General features: G+C 36.3%; 1 protein-coding gene across 1 annotated transcript in view; it reads left to right on the plus strand.

Moving 5' to 3' along the window:
• The window catches only part of COG5 (component of oligomeric golgi complex 5), a 289304-nt gene that overhangs the window by 146157 nt on the left and 123443 nt on the right, over positions 1-19704 (plus strand). Inside the window, exon 8 of the mRNA XM_044245810.1 lies at positions 11539-11704. Coding sequence (XP_044101745.1) covers positions 11539-11704 — 166 coding nt within the window. The remainder of the gene's footprint in view (positions 1-11538; positions 11705-19704) is intronic.

The following is a 19704-nucleotide window of genomic DNA, read 5'->3' on the forward strand; positions in this document are numbered from 1 at the left end:
TCATGGGTTTATTTCTTGGCTCTCTCTTCTGTTCCTTTGATCTGAGTGCATGTTTTTTGCCAGTACCATACTGTTTTTGATTTTTGCAGCATTGTAGTAGATCTTGAAACCTGGGATTGTGATCCCTCTAGTTTTGTTCTTCTCTTTAAAGATTGTTTTGGCTACTTGGGGTCTTCTGTGGTTCCATACAGATTTTAGGATTATTTGTTCTAGTTCTATGAAAAATGAAAAATGCTATTGGTGTCTTGATAGGGATTGCATTAAATGTGTAGATTGCTTTGGGTAGTAATGGAGATTTTAACAGTATTTTTTCTTCCAGTTCATGAGCATGGAATGTCTTTCCATTTCTTTGTGCATACGCATGTTTTTCTGTTGCCTTTAATCCTTTGTATTGATTTCCTAGGGCTGCCCTAACAAATGACCACATAATAGGTGACTTAAAGCAACTAAAGTTTATTTTCTCGTAATTCTGGTAGTTAGAAATCCAAATCAAGGTGTTGGCAGGGCCACGCTCCCTCTGGAGACTATGGAAAAATCCTTCCAAGCCTCTTATTTAACTACTCCTGGTTCCACTCTGTCCTTCACGTTCCATGGCTTATAACTGTATCACCCCAATCTCTGCCTCTGTTGTCAAACATTGCCTTTTTCATGGTGTTTGTCTCTGGGTGTTTTATTCTCCTTTAAGGACATCAGTCATGGGATTTAGAGCCCACCACAATCCAGTATGACTTCATCTCAGTTTAACTGGTTACATCTACAAAGACCTTTTCTCCAAATAAGGTTATAGTCTGAGGTTTCAGGTGGACGTGAAATTGTTGGGGACAAGGGGCAATAATTTAGACACTACACCATCTAAAATTTTATCTGTTTGTACAGCGTATAAACATTTGGCAGCTCATGCTGCCACAACAGAAACCATAGGCTAGGTAGGTGGCTTAAATAATAGATATTTATTTTCTTACAGCTCTGGATGGTAGAAAATCTAAGGTCAAGTTTGGGCAGGGTTCAGTTTCTGGTGAGGAGTCTCTCCTGGCTTGCAGACAACTGCCTCCTTTCTGTGTTCTCACATGATACACAGACAAGAGTATACAAGGTCTCTGGTATCTTCTTTTATAAGGCACTAATGCCATCAGACCAGGGTCCTACCCTCAGGACTTCATCTAACCCTAATTAACTCCAAATAATCCCATCTGTAAATAACATCACATTGGGTGTTAGGGCTTCAACTGGTTGGGGGGCCAGGGGTGGGAGTGAGACAGACACAAACATTCAGTCCATAACAAATTGCAAAACTAAAATACGTATTTTACATTAGCCAATATTTTAGGAACCAGTTATTTTTAAAAAGCAATTGTGATAGTGTGTATTCAGACATAAAACTTGTTTTTATTGTTTTAGGAAAAAATTCACAGAAGACTCATGTTTATATAGTAATATAAACATTCATATATTATTTTATTTGATTTAATATCTTGCCCCCCAAACTAGGAAGCATTATTGAATGATGTTTTTAGGTATCTAAGGTATCTGATTTATATTTTTGTCATAATTTGTTACCCTTTTCATTTCCCAATATTTACCTTAGACATTTTTATTAAAATACAATGAACAGAGAAGTGTATACATTATAAGAGTACAACCCAATGTTTTTCACAAAGTGAACAAACATATAACTAAACATTCAGATTTAAAAACACTAAAACCTTTACCAGCATTCCACAAACCTTTCATATGCTCCTTTTGCAGTTCGCAAGTTCCCCCAGGTAATTCTTTTGTATCTTCTAAAAATTTGAGAGCCACTTGCATAGGTACCCAAAGTGGCAGGTGTTTGTATAGATCTCTTACCTATCAGTTGTCATTTTAGTGGGCTTAGTTTCCATCACACGGTCTCATACACAGGCTTTCAAATGTGCTGCTCCTTTGCTTGGAGGAGTTTTCCTTTTGCTTTCCCCCTCTTCCTGTAAATTGCTTCTTCCTATAAATAGTAGCATGGAGCCCAATGTGGGCCTTAAACTCATGACCCTGAGGACAAGACCTGAGCCAAGATCAAGAGTCGGACACTGAACTGGCTGAGTCACCCAGGCGCCCCCTCCTCACGTAAATGTTTCACATCTTACCTTCAGGCCACCAGACACCTTCATTTCAGATCTTAGCTGAGACTCCTTCATGGAGCATTTCCTGACTCCTCCATCCTTTATTCTTTCCCTCCCAGATCTAGGTTAATACCCCTTTGACATGTTTTCATTAAACTCTGCATTTCTCCTCTCATTTATCATGGTGCATTCTAATTGCTGCTTTACTTGTCTTTATATCCCTTCAGACTATAATAAGTCAGAGTGTAATATTTGCCTCATTTTTAAAAAAATTCCTTGTGTCTCGTGCATTGATAGTGGATGATATACATTCAATGATAGTAAAGTCATCATGTTTCAGTACTGGAAAAGGTACTAGAGTTCATCTAGTCCAGCTCCTTCATTTTACAGATCAGGAAACTAAAAGCCCAGAATGTATTATTAGTAAGGGCTCGGAAAAAGCCTGTGATCAAAATCCATAGTATTTGTCTGTGGTGAGAGGGGATGGTGGAGAAAGGATGTTAATGTTCAGTATCTTCAGGACATGTTTTTCACTTGTATCATAGCTAGACGAAATGATTTCATTTTCAATTTTTCTAATGTTCTAGTCTCGTTCCTGGCTAGAGTATTGTTCCATTGCATTGCTGTTCTTCACTCTCACTAATTCTGTGCTTGATTTACCTTCTTTGTGATTTATAGTTTCCAGCACCCCTATTTTCATTATTTATTACTTCAGTTTAGTTTGCTACCTAGACTAGGTTTCTGTGATTATCTATTTCAAATGTGTTCTCATTTCCACCCAGAGTACCCTATTGGCACTTGACACTCAGCAGGACAAACAACTCAGTGCTTTGTTAGCAGCAGCCCCTGATCCTCCCGTGCCTGCTCTCTCCCACCCACTCACCTGGATGATTTCCTTCTGACTGTCCTTTTGCTATGCCTGTCTTCACAAGCTCACCAACTTGACACTTCCAGGATACTAGTCTCTTCCCTGCCTCTTTTCCATTGTAATCAGTCAGCATCCAGTTTCTTTCCAGTGCTTCAAAATCTCTTGTATCTGTCCTGTTCTTTATACTCTCATTGCAGCTCTCTACTTCAAGCTGCATTTTCAGCTGATTATTTTATTTCCTCAAACAGCTTAGATTGTGATATTTAGAAAAATCATTTTTATTACCAACAAAGTAAAATAAAATAAAATAAAATCTTTACAGAATGCCACTCAGCATTGTCAGTGACCAGACCCTTGTTATCAGCTCAGCATTACCTTTTATTATGAGTTTTTAATGCACATAACATTTGTGGCAATAGAATCTCTTTATTGCTCCTTACATATACTCTGTAGTTTTCCTCTGTCATTTCTTGGTGTATTCTGTTCTTTAAAAAAAAAAAAAAAAAAGCCATCTTCACATGAATAAATGGTTCTCCTTCTCCTTCATTCTCCTTCTCCTTCTAAGTCTGACAGTCATCTATTCCAGTGGTTCCCAGATGGTTGCCAGGCCAACTATATCAGAAGCATCTGAAGAGTTTTGAAAATTCTGTAACCAGGTCTCAGTCTGGTCCAACTGAACAGTCTTTGGAGTTGAGGTCTTGCTGGCTACATTTTTATAAAACAAACAAACAAACAAACAAAAAAACTTCAGATAGCTTTGGGAATCTCCATTCATCTATCCTCATCATTTTTAAATTTATGAAATTAAGATGCAGAGGAGAGAACCAAGTACCTCAAGCTTACTCATGTGGTATCTATTGGGTAACTACTCATTTGAATAAGTAAAGATATAGTGATAAGAAATTCTTGGGGAGTTTATTGATTATCCATCGACTGGTCCTCCCTCTCCCACCTGCTTCCCAAAGGAAACCCTCTGTCTCATTCCCACATAGCCACTGGCTGTTTCACACGCCACCTTCTGTCCACTAAAAGAAGAAAGGAAGATGGGGAACCCTAAACCAGCTCCACAGATAGCACCTCTGCACAGAGGGAAATGTGAACCGGTGTTCTTCTCTAAGCACCTTCTCCACCATCCCTTCAACAAACCTGGACATTTGAGAAGGTTAACGTGGGGAATACCATGAGATGCCTAAATTATAACCATGACTTCTATTTCTGCTTCTGTACCTTCGCTTGCTAACCCATGAAGAGATGGAAAAATACCAGCAGATTTTCTATGGACACTCTGTAGCCACACATCCCACACCCAGAATTGAACCTGACAGAATGACTGCTCCCGGACCCCTCCCCCCGCTCTGGGCCAAGAGGAAACCCCACCCGGAATTGGACGTGACAGAATGACTGCTCCTGGACACCCCCCCCCCCAAATCCCACTCTGGGCCGAGAGATAACAACCATCTGGCGCCCCGAGGCTTGACAGGAAGAGCCTGGTCAATCCTGAGGTGACACATACCCTGGCGGCGCCAACTCAGCAGTTTGAAGAATGACAGCCCTTTGACCTAACCAATAATCTGTTCCCAGCCTTTTCCCGCTCTGTAGCACGCCAGTCATATTATAGAGTTCTTTTTTGATTTTCCCGCAGTATGTGGCAATTTGTTAGAAGATACTATGATGTATGCTAAGTCCCTGCCTCCCCAAAAATAGTGTATAAAAGGTGTTGTGATCCCGAACTCGGGACCTCTTAGCGTCACCGGCAACGAGTGCGCGGAGGTTCGGTTCGGACTCGTAATAAAAGACCCTTACTGTTTGGCTTTGGAAAAAAAAAAAAAAAAGGAAATTCTTGGGAACTGGAACAAAAGCTCTTGTAGCATTCTTTTAATTCTTTTAGAATATTAATAAATGACCTGAGAACCAATATTTTGTACTATCCATACTGAGTACTAGGTATTTTATTTTTTAAGATTTTATTTATTTATTAGAGAGAGAGGAAGAGAGCACCAGTAGGAGGGAGTGGCAGAGGCAGAAGGAGAGGGAGAAGCAGGCTCCTTGCTGAGCAGCGTGCCCAATGCAGGGCTGGATCCCAGGACCCTGAGATCATGATCTGAGTTGAAGGCAGATGCTTAGCCAACTGACCACCCAGGTCCTCCACTGAATACTAGGTATTTTGAATATGTTATTTCAGTAGTCTGAAATTAGTCTGAAAATTAGACTGAAAAATAGTCTGAAATAGTCTGAAACTGAAAAGTTGTCATGCAAAGAATAATATTAGCAAGCCAAATCATAAAAATTTACTTACTCATTTACTTATTCAACACCTATCCTTTTAGCACCTGTGCTAGAAATTATGAGTATTAAAGTGAATAAAACAAATTTGGATCCTCCCCTCAGAGATCTTAAAATCTGGTGAGGAAAGAAATATTATTAATATAAAGTTTGATGAGTGATAAGGGAATTTTCCCATTGTCACACAGATTATACAAAGTTAGGCTTTTGTCCCAAGACTATTTACTTTTAAAAGCCCACATTAACTATGATTCCAGCAGATCAAAGTAAAGGCAGCTAATACTTGAGCTCTTCATTCTGTCTGCAGTGCTAGGTCAGTTATAAGGACATTTTCATTTACATATAAGGTTGATACTGCTGTTTTCACTGTAGTACAGATGAGGAAACTAAGTCTCAGGATGGTTAAATAATTTGCTAAGGTTTTGGCTACTAACTATTTGTGCTTGGCTTCTGATCTAGGCTTCTGGCTCCAAATACCTGTGAAATAGGTATAACAAAACTTTATATAATAGAATCAACAAATCCAACCATTCATTATTTGACAAGATTAATACATTAAATTGATAAATACTGAAAAAGACTATTAAGAATAGGAAAAAAAGTTTTTTAAAAGGCACACATTACTGGTATTAAGGGAAAAAAAAAGTGACCCAATTATAGGTTCAACAGAAAATAATAAATTAATAAGGGGATACTAGGTATAACTTTAAAACAGTACATTTGAAAGGATAGATAAGATTGAGAAATTTCTAGAAAAACAACTTACTGAAACTAACACTAGGAAAATTTAAAAATCTGATTAGTTGTATTGACAAAATTAATTATCATTACACAACCTCCCTCAAAGAAACTTCAAAGGGGCGCCTGGGTGGCTCAGTGGGTTAAAGCCTCTGCCTTCAGCTCAGGTCATGATCCCAGGGTCCTGGGATTGAGCCCCACGTCAGGCTTTCTGCTGAGCAGGGAGCCTGCTCCCACCCCCACTCCTGCCTCTCTGCCTACTTGTGATCTCTGTCTGGCAAATAAATAAAATTGTAAAAAAAAAAAAAAAACTACTAAAGGAAGGATTAGCAAATGTAAGTCAGGGACATCTAAAAAGGATAATTCATCATTATCAAGATGGCTTTAGTCTAGAAATACAATGCAATGTCATCAATGAAGGGAAAAATTGATCATCTTAGTAAATGCAGAAAAAGCATTTAATACAATCCAACATCAGTCTATGATGTAAAATTTTTAGCAGACCTAGAATAGAATTTTCTTAATCCAATAAATCCAAAATCCAATAAAGAAATATTTAAGGTTTTCTGCTTGCGGTTAGGAATAATACAAAGATATTACTCATCACTTTTACATAGCAACATACTGAAGATCCTTACCAGGGCAGTAAGAGAAAGCAATAAAATATAGAAGGATTAGAACAGTCTGAGGGGTTTGAAGTGGCGGGGGGGGGGTGGGAGGGTGGGGTACCAGGTGGTGGGTATTATAGAGGGCACGGCTTGCATGGAGCACTGGGTGTGGTGAAAAAATAATGAATACTGTTTTTCTGAAAATAAATAAATTGGAAAAAAAAAAAAAAAAGGAAATGAAGGGGCACCTGGGTGGCTCAGTGGGTTAAAGCCTCTGCCTTGGGCTCAGGTCATGATCCCAGAGTCCTGGATCGAGCCCCGCATTGTGCTCTCTGCTCGGCAGGGAGCCTGCTTCCTCCTCTCTGCCTGCCTCTCTGCCTACTTGTGATCTCTGTCTGTCAAATAAATAAATAAAATCTTTTAAAAAAAAATGAAGGATATTGGGGAAGGTATGTGCTATGGTGAGTGCTGTGAAGTGTGTAAATCTGGCAATTCACAGACTTGTACCCCTGGGACTAATAATACATTATACGTTTATAAAAAAAAAATTTAAAAATTTTTAAAAAAGAAATGAAGAAATAAAAATTACTTAGAAATAACATGATTATGTATATAGGAAATCCAAAACAATCTTCAAACTATTAGAATTAATAACAGAACTTTGAAACTTTGGTAAAATTCAATATATAATAATCAATTGTATCTTTATTATACAAGCAGCAAAAAAAACTTCAAAATTACCACTTAAATATCAAAAAGCACCAAATGTGTAGGAATGATTCACATTGGAGTTATGTAATAGCTCTTCACAGGAACTGTAACGTTGTTAAGAGAAGTTAAAGAAGACCTGAGTAAATGAGGAGAGCTACCATATTCATGGATTAGAGAATCGTTCTTACAAAGGTTTCAATTCCTGCTAATTTTAGGTATAGATTTTACATAGTCTCAAAATTTCAGGAGCTTTTTCTTTGATGGAGACTCTCTAGCCCATTATTAAATTTATATGGAAGTATCGTGAACCAAAAATAGTCTATACCAAATTGAAGAAGAACAGAAATGGAGGACTATCAGACTTATTCTAAAGCTACAACAGTTTACACTGGTGATTTGATGTAATGAAGGTAGACAAATGGTACAGAATTGAAGGTTCAGGTAAAAACACGTAAATGGAAACTTCATTTACTGCAAAGGTAGGCTTTGAGAGCAAAGAGGTAAAGATTTTAATTTCCTTGTTTGTTTTTTCAAGGAAGTTTTGGGCCAGTTGGGTATTTATATAGAAAATCACTAATCTTGGCTCCTGTCTCATACAGAAAGTAGTTCCAGGTGGATTATATTTCTGAACGTGAAAGACAAACGAATAGAGTTTCTGGAGGATAAATTCTTGAACGAAGGACATTTTCATTAATGTGGGATAGGAAAGTTTTTAAATAAGATACTAAAAGTGCTAACCATAGGTTGATAAAATTGACTGCATGTAAATTAGGAACTTCTTTTTCCTTACAAGAATTCTTAAGTGTGGGAGAACGTACTTGCAATATATATAATTATCAAAGTGATTACATCCAAATATGTAAACAACTTTTACAAATATGTAAAAGATGAAAATAATCAGTGAGAAAAATGGGCAAAAAAAATGAACATGCACTTCACAAAAGAAGCTCTCAAATGGATAATTAACATGCAAGAAGGGATAACTTCTTAGTCATCACAGATATGTAAATTAAAACCACAGTGATCATTCCAAAGAATAGCTTAAAAAGATGATAATTCTGAATTTTGGTAAGGTTGTGGAACACCCACAACTCATGTATTGCTGCTGGGGTGTGAATTGGTACAATGACTTTGGAAAATTGGCAGAATCTGCAAACACTAAGCATACAAATACCTAATGATTCAGCATTTCTGCTCTTACCCAGCAGAAATGCATATGCATGTATGTTCACTAAAAGCTGTGTACCAGAATGTTCATGAAAGCATTATTTAAAATACCTAAACGATGGAAATAACTCAAATGTACACCAGTGGGATATTAGGTGGATAAACTAAGGTAAATTTCGACTCAACAGCAGTGAAAATGAGTCAAGTACTGCTACATGCAACAGCATGGATGAATTTTACAAATAAGATATTGACTAGAAGGAGGCAGACAGAAAATAATAACTTACTTTAGGGTTCCATTTATGTAAAAATCAGAAATTGGCAAAACTAATCAATGGTGTTAGAAATTATGATAGTGATAATATGTGAAGAGATGCAGTTAGGCAAGCCATAATAGATTCAGAGTTCCTGATAATATTTGGTTTCATAGCCTAGGTGGTAGTTACTCAGATACGTTCACTTGGTGATAATTCTTAAAGTTGTATTTACATAACTTGCCCACTCCTCTGTATGTTCAAGAATTTTATTTCAGATAATATTTTGTAGTTTTCCAATTCACAAATGGTATGTTTATATTAAGCTAATGAATGTGAGTAACTGGCATTAACTGAAAAAGTGGTTATATAAATTAGAAAGCTGAAAATTACTAGAGTTATTATAAGTATTATAAATTATACTTATTTCAAATATTGCCATATTAGATGCTTCTTTAAGAATGAGCTAGGGGCACCTGGATGGCTCAGTTGGCTAAGCAGCCCACTCCTTATTTCAACTTCAGTCAGGCTCTGTGCTCTGCGCTCAGCTGGGAGTCTGCTTGTCCCTCACCCTCCCCTGTGAGCTAGCTAGCGCTCTCTCTCTCTCTCTCAAATAAATCTTTAAATCATTCCCCTCTCTTGTTTAAAAGAGAAAAAAAGGAAGGAGTTATATATGTTTCTGTATTGAAAAGTTTGGGGGAGTTAATAATTTTTGGAGCAGGAAATGATGAAGACTAGTCCATGTTAGGGTGCCTGGGTGGCTCAGTTGGTTAAGCAACTCAAATAAATAAATAAATAAAATCTTTAAAAAAAAAAAAAAAGTGGTCCATGTTAGCCAGACCTTTCAAGTGAAATACGACTTTAAAAGTCTTTCAGTTAGGGGCTCCTAGGTGGCTTAGTGGGTTAAAGCTTCAGGTCATGATCCCAGGGTACTGGGATTGAGCCCCACAGGTCCTGGGATCAAGCCCTGCAGGGTCCTGGGATGAGCCAGGCATGGGCTCTCTGCTCAGCAGGGAGCCTGTTTCCTCCTCTCTCTGCCTGCCTCTCTGCCTACTTGTGGTCTACATCTGTCAAATAAATTAAATTAAATTAAAAGTCTTTACTAAGAAGTAGAAAAGTATTCTGCTCTGGGGAGGAAGGAAAAAATGGAACTAACAAAAACCAAAGCATAGTACTATACTCCATGTTTTCAGTTGACTAATTCTATATTAAATAGCTTATTTTCTCCCATTTTCTTTGATAGTTCACTGATAGAGAACTGATAGTATATACTAGAATTAAATTCTGTTATAACCATATTAAATTAAGCTTTTTTCATTAAAGCATTTGAAATGATGTTCATTTGCTTCTTTTTCATGTTTAATTAAAAATCTAAAGCCGCTGCCTTCGGCTCAGGTCATGATCCCAGGGTCCTGGGATCGAGTCCCACAACGGGCTCTTTGCTGAGCGGAGAGCCTGCTTTCCTCTCTCTCTCTCTCTGCCTGCCTCTCTGCCTACTTGTGATCTCTCTCTGTCAAATAAATAAATAAAATCTTTAAAAAAAAAAAAATCTAAAATGGGTGTTGTAGCCACTAACCTTGTCTGCTTTTTTTCTGTAAGCTGATTCTACTTGGCCTCTGGGTATGAGTGTGTGTTACTGCACCATGTTATGTTACTAACACCAATATGTTTCAGAAGTAACTTTTTGTCTTCTTTATCAACTTAACTGTTAAGAAATTAAGTTAATGAAATAATTTAACTTTTAAACTAAGTGCTTTTAAACATAGTCGCTGAATCATTAAGTGAAAGCAGACTTTCACCTGTTTGGGCCTGGTGATACATGTTGAGGTACTAGATTCTGCCTTGATAATTCATTTACTTAGTGACAGAGTCAACAACATGTTTCTATTACTATGGACTCAGTCTACCGCCCAGTGTTTTTACTACCTGCCTCACCGCCTACCTCTCTCTACTATAGTCACTCTGTTCCAGCCACAGTCAGGGCCTTCTTGGTGTTTGATTAGCTGCCAACCATATTTTTACCTCAGTGCTTTTGTTGATACCTGTCCAGATCTGTTTTTCTTCATATCCTCCTCAGACTCCCTCGCTCATTCTATTCAGGTCCATGTTTGAAAAAATCACCTCAGAAATGCATTCTCTGAGTCTTCTCCATGTTTTCCCCATCATTTTCTATTCTTATTCCCTGATTGATTTTTTTATAGCAGTTATCACTACCTGATAGTCTGTTACATATATATTTTTAATATATTTCTGAGTAAATATAAGTTCCATGAGGGTAGGGACTTAAATAGTTTTGCTTACTACTATATTTCCAGGACCTGGAACCAAGACAGATACACAGTAAGCCCTGTATAAATATTTGTGGTTAGAATGAATGAATGAATGAATGAAATATAATGAATAGTGTCAGTCTGCACAGTTCAGCCCTCAGTTAATTCCGTGGAATTCATTTATTTATTCTCCAAACAGATGTAGGGCTGTTGTTAATTCCAGCATGGCTCTCTTTATAGGCATTGGTGGTAAATTTTAAATAAGCTCTAATAATATAACCAATTTCTGATCTTGTTATTATCCTTTAAAGGAGGAGAAAAAGGGAAGGGGGGAATAATATACATAGTATTTAATTTTGTCTTTTATGAGATAAATGACTAAAAATAATATTTGTTCCAAATGCACTCTCTTTGTTCTTGTCTCTGATAATTTAAAAAATATGGTAGTCGCTGCTTATGTACTGTTTAAAATTGTAGATTTATATTGATTTTGTTTGTCTTCCTATTTATATCTATTCTTACCCTGCCAACCCCACCTTTTTAAAGAATCCAACCCAAGTCGGAACAGCTCTTCAGGTTTTCCATAATCTTGGAATTTTGAAGGATACTATTACCAGTGTTGTGGATGGATATTGCACTACTTTAGAAGAACATATCAACAGTGCGTTAGACATCAAAGTTCTGACTCAGCCTTCGCAGTCAGCTGTGAGAGGTATGGCTATGGTTTATATTTAGCTGCTTTGTTTATTTATAAACCAAGAAGTCCTTTGAATAGTATGTGAAACACTTAAGTTTCAAAGCAATCTAATGACTCATTTTTTAGTAGACAGAAAATGAGAGAAGAAATTATGTTTCAGAATGTATTTATAACTTTTTTTTTGTCTAATCAGTGAGTTGAATCGGCCAATTGGTATATTCAGAACTTCTAGAAAAAAAATCTATAAACTGTGGCTCCACTTAGTTCAGAGGAAACAGATGCAAGAAAAAAAAAAGAACATTTTTCTTCCTGAAATCCTTATCCTCACAAGTACTCCTTGAGACAGAAAATATTTTTTAAGGAAATGCAGTTTCTCCCTTAGCTTTTCGGGCTTTTCCTTGGAATAATTCTGGTATTCAGGGGCAAAGAAGGCTCATTGTGAACTTAGAAACTGATAAAAACCTTTAGAAACATTAAAACCATAAAAAAATCTAAAAAAAAAAAACCCTACAAAAGAAAGGTATGAGAGAGGAGTAACCCAACAATAGCACTCTGCATCCTTTTTCCTGCCAAGATACAGCTGCTGTTGGCATTCATGTAGAAAACACCTTTCACAGATGAGATGGGAAAGACATGTTATGTGTGCCTCTCATCTAACCAACTTACCTCCGCATTTCTCTCCTTGTATTTTCTCTTCTCTACTCTTAACATGGGTGAGCTGTGCTTGCTCCTAGCAAAGACCAAGTACTGTGCTCCTATGTTAGATCCCATGTCCCAAAGGCATTGCTTTAGCAAATCTCCTCTGTCTGCCATCTAGTTAGTTTTCCTTCTTTAAGTCTCTTTCCTGTTACATACAGTCATGCTAGTGTACCTTCTGCTGAAAGACAGATCTATGTTTGTCTATGTTTCCTTCTTCAGCTCTGCTCCCCCATTTATTTCTTTAGACTACAGAAAAATTCCCCAAAGTTGTTGTGTTTATTTATTGTCTCGACAGTTTTTCTCTTTCCATTTTTATTAGATTTTTACATATTAATTTTAGAGAGAGAGAGTGGGGGAAGGGGCAAAGGAGCAGAGGGAGAGAGACAAGCAGACTCTGTGCTGAACACAGAGCCTGATACAGGGATTGATCCCATGACCCTGAGATCATGACCTGAGCTGAAATCAAGAGCTGGAAGCTCAACCAATGGAGCCACCAGGCACCCCTCTTCCCATTTTCATATTGAAGAAGCTTCTCTGTCTAAAGAGTTGTCCTAAAAAAGAAATAATGCATATAGAATTAATAACAGAGTTCCTCATACATGGCTTATACTGAACAAATTTACAGTGAGTGATTATTATTTTTATATTTGCTATATAAACATAGCCTTAAATAACACAAAATATATGTCACTCATAAATCAGTTGCACTAGATAAGAAGAGATAAAAGAATCTTAGATCTTAAAGGGATTTTTAAAGGTTAGCCCTAGCCTCTGAATAGGTCTTTTTTAACACTGTCCCAGAAGGGGAGCTTTGAAAACAAATTGCCAAAGGAGATTTCACTCTCAGCTTTTCCCAGCAATTATTCTCTGAAAGTTTGATCTAATGTTTAAATTTCTAGGAGCAGTTTAATCTCATTCCCTCTTGTGTTGTCAAGAAAGGGAAAAAAAAATGAAAGCAATTATTCACATGCTGTCAATCCTAATGTACACCCTTTTTGTTGAAAGAATAAAGAGTTTTAAAGCCTTATTATCATCTGTTGAGGAGTGGATACTGTGATTTATTGTAGAAACCTAAACCATTAATTCTTTATTATTTTTTAAAAGAATAATCATTATTATTTTTAGTTTTTTAAATTTGCTGTTGGCAGTAGTCATGTTAATTTGCTGATCTTGTTGGTTATATTGAGATTATGGAGTAAAATGTCCTTTTTGGAAATACACATTCAAGTATTAAGGGTGATGGGGCATCATGTCAGTAACTTACTAACAAATGATTCTAGGAAATTTTTTTTTAGTATGCTTTCAGATCTGTATGAATGAGATTTTCCAGAAATATTAAAATATATAAAGTTGATATAATTTTAAGGGAAAAATATTACCCATGATGTATTTCAAAAGCTTATAATTCAGTAAGAAAAAGATATATATAAGTTTGTTGAAAAAATAAGAATATGCTTGGGCAATTAACAGAAGAACACATCTAATGGGAGAATGTGGTCAGCTTCTCTTTAGAGGATGAACCAACTAGTTATTAGGGAAATATAGATAAAACAAGATACAATTTCTCAATGAGGAGGCAAAATCTAAGAGTTAAATGTTAGACAAGAGCAGAAACTCTAGTATACTGATTGTAGGAGAATGAAATTGTTCAGCCACTTCAGTTTTATCAAATTGTTCTCTAAGGTTAAAACTGTGTACCTTGTGATCTTATAATTTCTCGTAGAAAAAAAAATTCTCTTGGAATTTTTGTTGTATTACTATTGATAGTAGTGATAAAGTGAAAACAGTCTTTCCTCCAGTGGAAATAAAATGCTATCGTTGGGTCTCTGTTTTTTACTGAGCCTGTGCCTTTGTACCTTGAACTTCACAAGTATACTAATTTTATTATTATTTTTTTTTTGCTCCTCCCTTGTATGGGAGAGAATGACCAGAGTGGGCTGGAGTTGGGTATTTCCGTTCCCCAGGTCATTTATGTTCTGATAATACCCCAGAGGGTCAGGCTCTAGTTAACTAGTCTTCCCTCAGGGCAGGCCTTGTTAAAAGAATAGAGTACTCTGGTGTATTTTCAGATGTTCTTTTTTTGATTCCTCCTGCTGGAGGCATGAGGGGATTTTTCTCTGATATTTACTGTGGGAACTTGGGCTCCTGGATGCAAATATAAAAATATTGTGGGCCCCCTCGGGGTATGCCTGGAGCTTTTAATACTCAGAGTTGCCCACTTTGAGCCTCTAGCAATTCATGGGTTACAGTTCAGGTTTTCCTTCCCTCGCACTGGCTCCCAGCATTTGTTTTCCGCTAGCAAGGCTCTGCTCCCCTAGGTGGAGACTTCCCGTATTCGCCAGTCAGTCTCTCTTATCTTGGGGGCAGTGATTTGCCATGTGTCCTTTCCTCTCTTACAGGTCCAAGAAGAGTTGTTAATTTCTCAGTCTGTTTGTCATCTTACTTGTTGTTAGGACAGAGTGGCAACTTAGAGGCTCCTCACAGTTAGAACCAGACATGGAAGTTGCTAACTCGGATTTTCACTGCCATACCTCACTTGTTTCTTCTTTGACATTGTTAAAAGTAAGACAGATGACCCTAAATGGAGTCACTTATGCTAAAACCCACATCACCAAAATGATATAACTTAATTATAGTTTCAGCCTTTCTCAGAAATGGAATTTTAAACCAGTCAATCATGAATCACTTTGTTAGTACTAGTACCAGTGAGGTCATTCTGCCCTACTGCCCTTAAAAAGAAAGTGACCTTGCCATAACCAATTTGATTGTTGTTGTTGTTTTTGTTGTTGGTTTTTGTTTTTCTAGTATAACTTCTCTGTTCCTGCTCCCTTCTGCCTATAAAGATCTCTCATTTCATACAGCTCCTGAAATCTCCTTTGTATTTGCTACATTTGTTGCTGCCTGATTCATGAATCATTGAATAAAAGCCAGTAAGATCTTTAAAATTTGCTCACTTGAATTTTATTTTATTTTTTTAACAATGTCCATATGGATCTTTCCTTATGGATCTTTCCTTATCTTTGAAGTTAAGTAATTTCTTTAGGATATATCTTGGCATTGAATGCTCTATATTTCATCTTTTTTTTTTTTCCTGAGTTAGAATACGTTCTCTTTTATAGGTTTACTTTAATTGTATATTTGAATATTTTTATTTTCCATTTGTTCTTTTCAGGAACTTTAATTATATACATGTAACAACTTATTTGTTTTCCATTTATAACATATTTTCTGTAATTATTATATTTTAATTCTTTGGACTTTCATTTTCTATAATTTCTTCTTGATCATTATATTGTTCTGTTATTTGTAATGTGTTCTTAATCTCTGTTATGTATTTACACTAAGAATATTCCTCATAGTTACTTTGAGACTGTGGAAAACTAAGTAACTCTTAGTTTTCTAAGAGTTACTCATTCTGTTGTTTCCTTTGGGAATTTCTTTGGCAACCTAAGTTTTTTCCTTCCCCCCTTCCTTCCCTCTCGATCTGTGTTAGGTCCTATATTATTTGTTTCTGATTGTTACTTATCTTTGAAAGGTACTGCTGGTTGCTGAAGAATAATATAGGGGTGGTTATAGGGAGAGACTAGGACAGTCTATAACTAGGATTAAGTTTGATATCTAGAGTAACCATTCACCAACTTCCTTTCTTCCATCTTGGAAACACATCTTTCCTCAAATTTTCGGTCATTCTGAGCTTAGCGTGGGTCCCTGTAAAGCCATTTAAGCAATTTTTGTGTGGAAACCTCACATTCTCTGCTTTTCTTTCCTCTTTCACCTCATTTTTACCTCTAAGAGTCTCCCAAAACTAGAGGACTATTTATTATACGTAAATATAATTTTGTTATTTCTCCTTTAGTTTTTCTTTGTTGTTATTCTGTAACATTAAACATTTTATTAGCTTCTTCCCTCACTCACCCATGTCTCCCCATTTCAGCTCTCAGCAAAGAATCATTGGATAGCCTGTTTAAATTTTTACAATTGATTTTAAGGACAATTTGGTTTTTGCTAATAGTCTAAGATGACAGCTGTCTGGTTCCTTCATTTTGATTTATCCTCAGCATTTGGCATACATAATCTCAAGTTTGCTGTTTTAGTTGATTTCCTTGTTTTTTGTTTTGAAGTTAATTTTTTCCTCTACTTTTTGTTCTATTTTCATTGGCTGTTAGGGGAAGACTGTAGAAAAATGATTTTACTCTACTCTCAGGAACTAGGAATCATACTTAAGTATTATTTTTTGAGAAACTCTTGGTTTCCTCTATCAATTTAAAAAAACTTAGTTTATGACACTACTTTGTTTCTTGATTCCCTTGAAGCTAGCCGATAATGGCATCAGTTTTTCTGTTTTAATTATTCTTTCTCCTCTTCCTTTATATAGCTATTCTATGTTCAGTTGATTATTTTTATCATGTTGATCTCTTCAACAAGATGTATTTAGCTTGTGAGGATAAAAATCTTTAAGTACCAAATAAGTAAGAAAAATGAAACCTCTAGAGCTAGATGAACCAATGATTGTGATCTCATTTTTCTCTGCTTCAGTTTCTCCAAAATAAATATAAACAGAAAATAGTACTTTCTTATGTATCTGCTCATACTTATTTTGAGAGTGATGGGTTGATGTGTCCCATAATTCTTTATAATAAAATTGAGCTATATTCCAGGAATTTGATCAATGTTTTCTAATTTTCACAAAGATACTGTATACCCTTTCTTCATTGTTATTTCATTCTGTATGACATGTGAGCTAACTGCAGATTGTTAAAGATTACCTCTCTATTCCCTGTTTGCTTTTCTTTAATAGTCTGCACAACACTGCAGATAATTTTTAAAGTTATTTAGGTCTAGCTTTCAAACAGGAATTATTCTTTTTTTTTAAATTTATTTATTTGACAGACAGATCACAAGTGGGCAGAGAGGCAGGCAGAGACAGAGAGAGGGGGAAGCAGGCTCCTGAGCAGAGAGCCTGATGCGGGTTTCAATCCCAGAACCCTGGGATCATGACCTGAGCTGAAGGCAGAGGCTTTAACCCACTGAGCCACCCAGGCGCCCCTATTCATATTTTTAAAGTCAGTATTTTTCTCATAGGTGTTTCTCTCTTTTATTGCTTTCCACTGTTATCAGACTAAAAACTAATAGCCACTCTTTGCTGAGGATACATGTAATTCTTTTCTAAACTTAGAATTGTTGAAAATCTGTAATGAAGCAGCTTACAAACACAGCCTCTAGTTTTCTGGATTCCTTGCCCCCCTTAAAACAGAATATGCTGAGTGAAATAAGTCAAGCAGAGAGAGTCAATTATCATATGGTTTCACTTATTTGTGGAGCATAACAAATAGCATGGAGGACAAGGGGCGTTAGAGAGGAGTAGGGAATTTGGGTAAATTGGAAGGGGAGGTGAACCATGAGAGACTATGGACTCTGAAAAGCAGTCTGAGGGGTTTGAAGTGGCGGGGGGGTGGGAGGTTGGGGTACCAGGTGGTGGGTATTATAGAGGGCATGGCTTGCATGGAGCACTGGGTGTGGTGAAAAAATAATGAATACTGTTTTTCTGAAAATAAATAAATTGGAAAAAAAATCTTTTAAAATAAAAGAAAGTATATGATAAAAACTATGGTTTAGAAATAAAAAAAAACAGAATAAATTAATCATTGATGAGCTCTTTTGCGTGGCTTTAAAGCTTAATTTGGATTGGAATTGACGCTTTTTCTTTTCTTTTTTTTTTAAGATTTTATTTATTTTGGGGAGAGAACACAAGTGGGAGGAGGGGCAAAGGCAGAGGGAGAGAGAGAATCTCAAGCCGACTCCACACTGAGTGCAGAGCCCAGTGCAGGGCTTGATTTCATGACCCTGAGATCATGACCTGAGCCAAAATCAAGAGTTGGATGCTTAACTGACTGAGCCACCCAGGTGCTCCTGGAATTTATACTTTACCACTTGAGACTAAAATTCCTTTTTTCTATATTGAAACATTTTAGACCTGCACAGATAGCTGTTTTTCTGTATTACATTCAAGAACATTCTTAGACATCATTCTTAAGAAATTTAACATTGATATATTAATATTACTTAATGTATAATCCATATTCCACATTTTCACTTATTCTCCCAAATATTTTTTCCCTCCAAAATATTCTTTACAGTGGTTTCCCCCCCCAACTTGAACCAACCAGAATTATGTTTTTCTATGAGTTATCTTATCTCTTTTCTCTCCTTAAATCAAAATAACTCCAGTGCCTTTTTTGCCTTTTATGGCATTAACATATTTGGAGAGCTCCATAATTTGAATTTATCTGGATTTATCTGATTGTCTCTTCATGGGTATATTCAGAGTAAACAAACTGGTGAAGTGATATTGTATATTTACCATTAACATCATATCAGTAAGCACCCAAATTTTGTCAGTTTGTCTCATTACTGCTGATGCTAAAGGAAATCACCTCATTACTGTGGTATATGCCAGACTGCTTTTTATAAGAGTACTTTCTTTTCTTTGTGATTAGGAAGTGGTTTGTGGTGCATACCTTAAGACCATGTGAATATCCTGTTTTCTGTAACATTTCATCCAATGTTTTAATATCCAGTGGTTATCTTTCCCTCAATTATTTTGCTAGGAGTTACAAAATTATTATTATTTTCTATCATTCTCTCTGCATTTATTTATTATTATTGTTTATTCTCTCTGCATTCTCTCTGCATTTATGACATTCTTCTGTAAAGAGAAATTTCCATCCTTTTTATTATTTTAAGTTTTTATTTAAATTCCATTTGGTTAACCTACAGTGTAATATTAGTTTCAGATACACAATATAGTGATTCAATACTTGAATACAATATCCAGTGCTCATCACAAGTTCATCTTTTTTAAACATTTGAATTTTCACTATGACTAATGAATTATTTTTTAATCAGTATTTTATGATCCATTACCATCACTATCATTCTGGATGGTCAGATGTTCCCAGATCTTTTTGGGAAGCCCCTTCCAGTCAAGGTCCTATGTACTTTGACCAGTCTCCATTTGTCTTTGAACATTTCTTTGCTCTCTGGCACAGTATGTACCGGATATACCTTGTGCTTTCACTGCTCCAAATATGGATGACCCTTTTCCTCAATGAGCCCTGGTTTCTTTTATTGGGGAATGGTGCATGCAAATCAGAATTTGGGTGCTAGGTGTACTCATTTCTATTTAGGAGTCACTGTCTCTTCACCCTTTCAGTGGACAGAGTTGAGAAATTCCTTTGATCCCATTGCATATTTGAATCTTTATTCTGTTTATGGTGAGAATCTTCATTTAGTCTATTGCAAACTACATCTAAAGT

Source organism: Neovison vison, chromosome 4, assembly GCF_020171115.1.
Source record: "Neovison vison isolate M4711 chromosome 4, ASM_NN_V1, whole genome shotgun sequence".
In the NCBI taxonomy this organism is placed as follows: Eukaryota; Metazoa; Chordata; class Mammalia; order Carnivora; family Mustelidae; genus Neogale; species Neogale vison.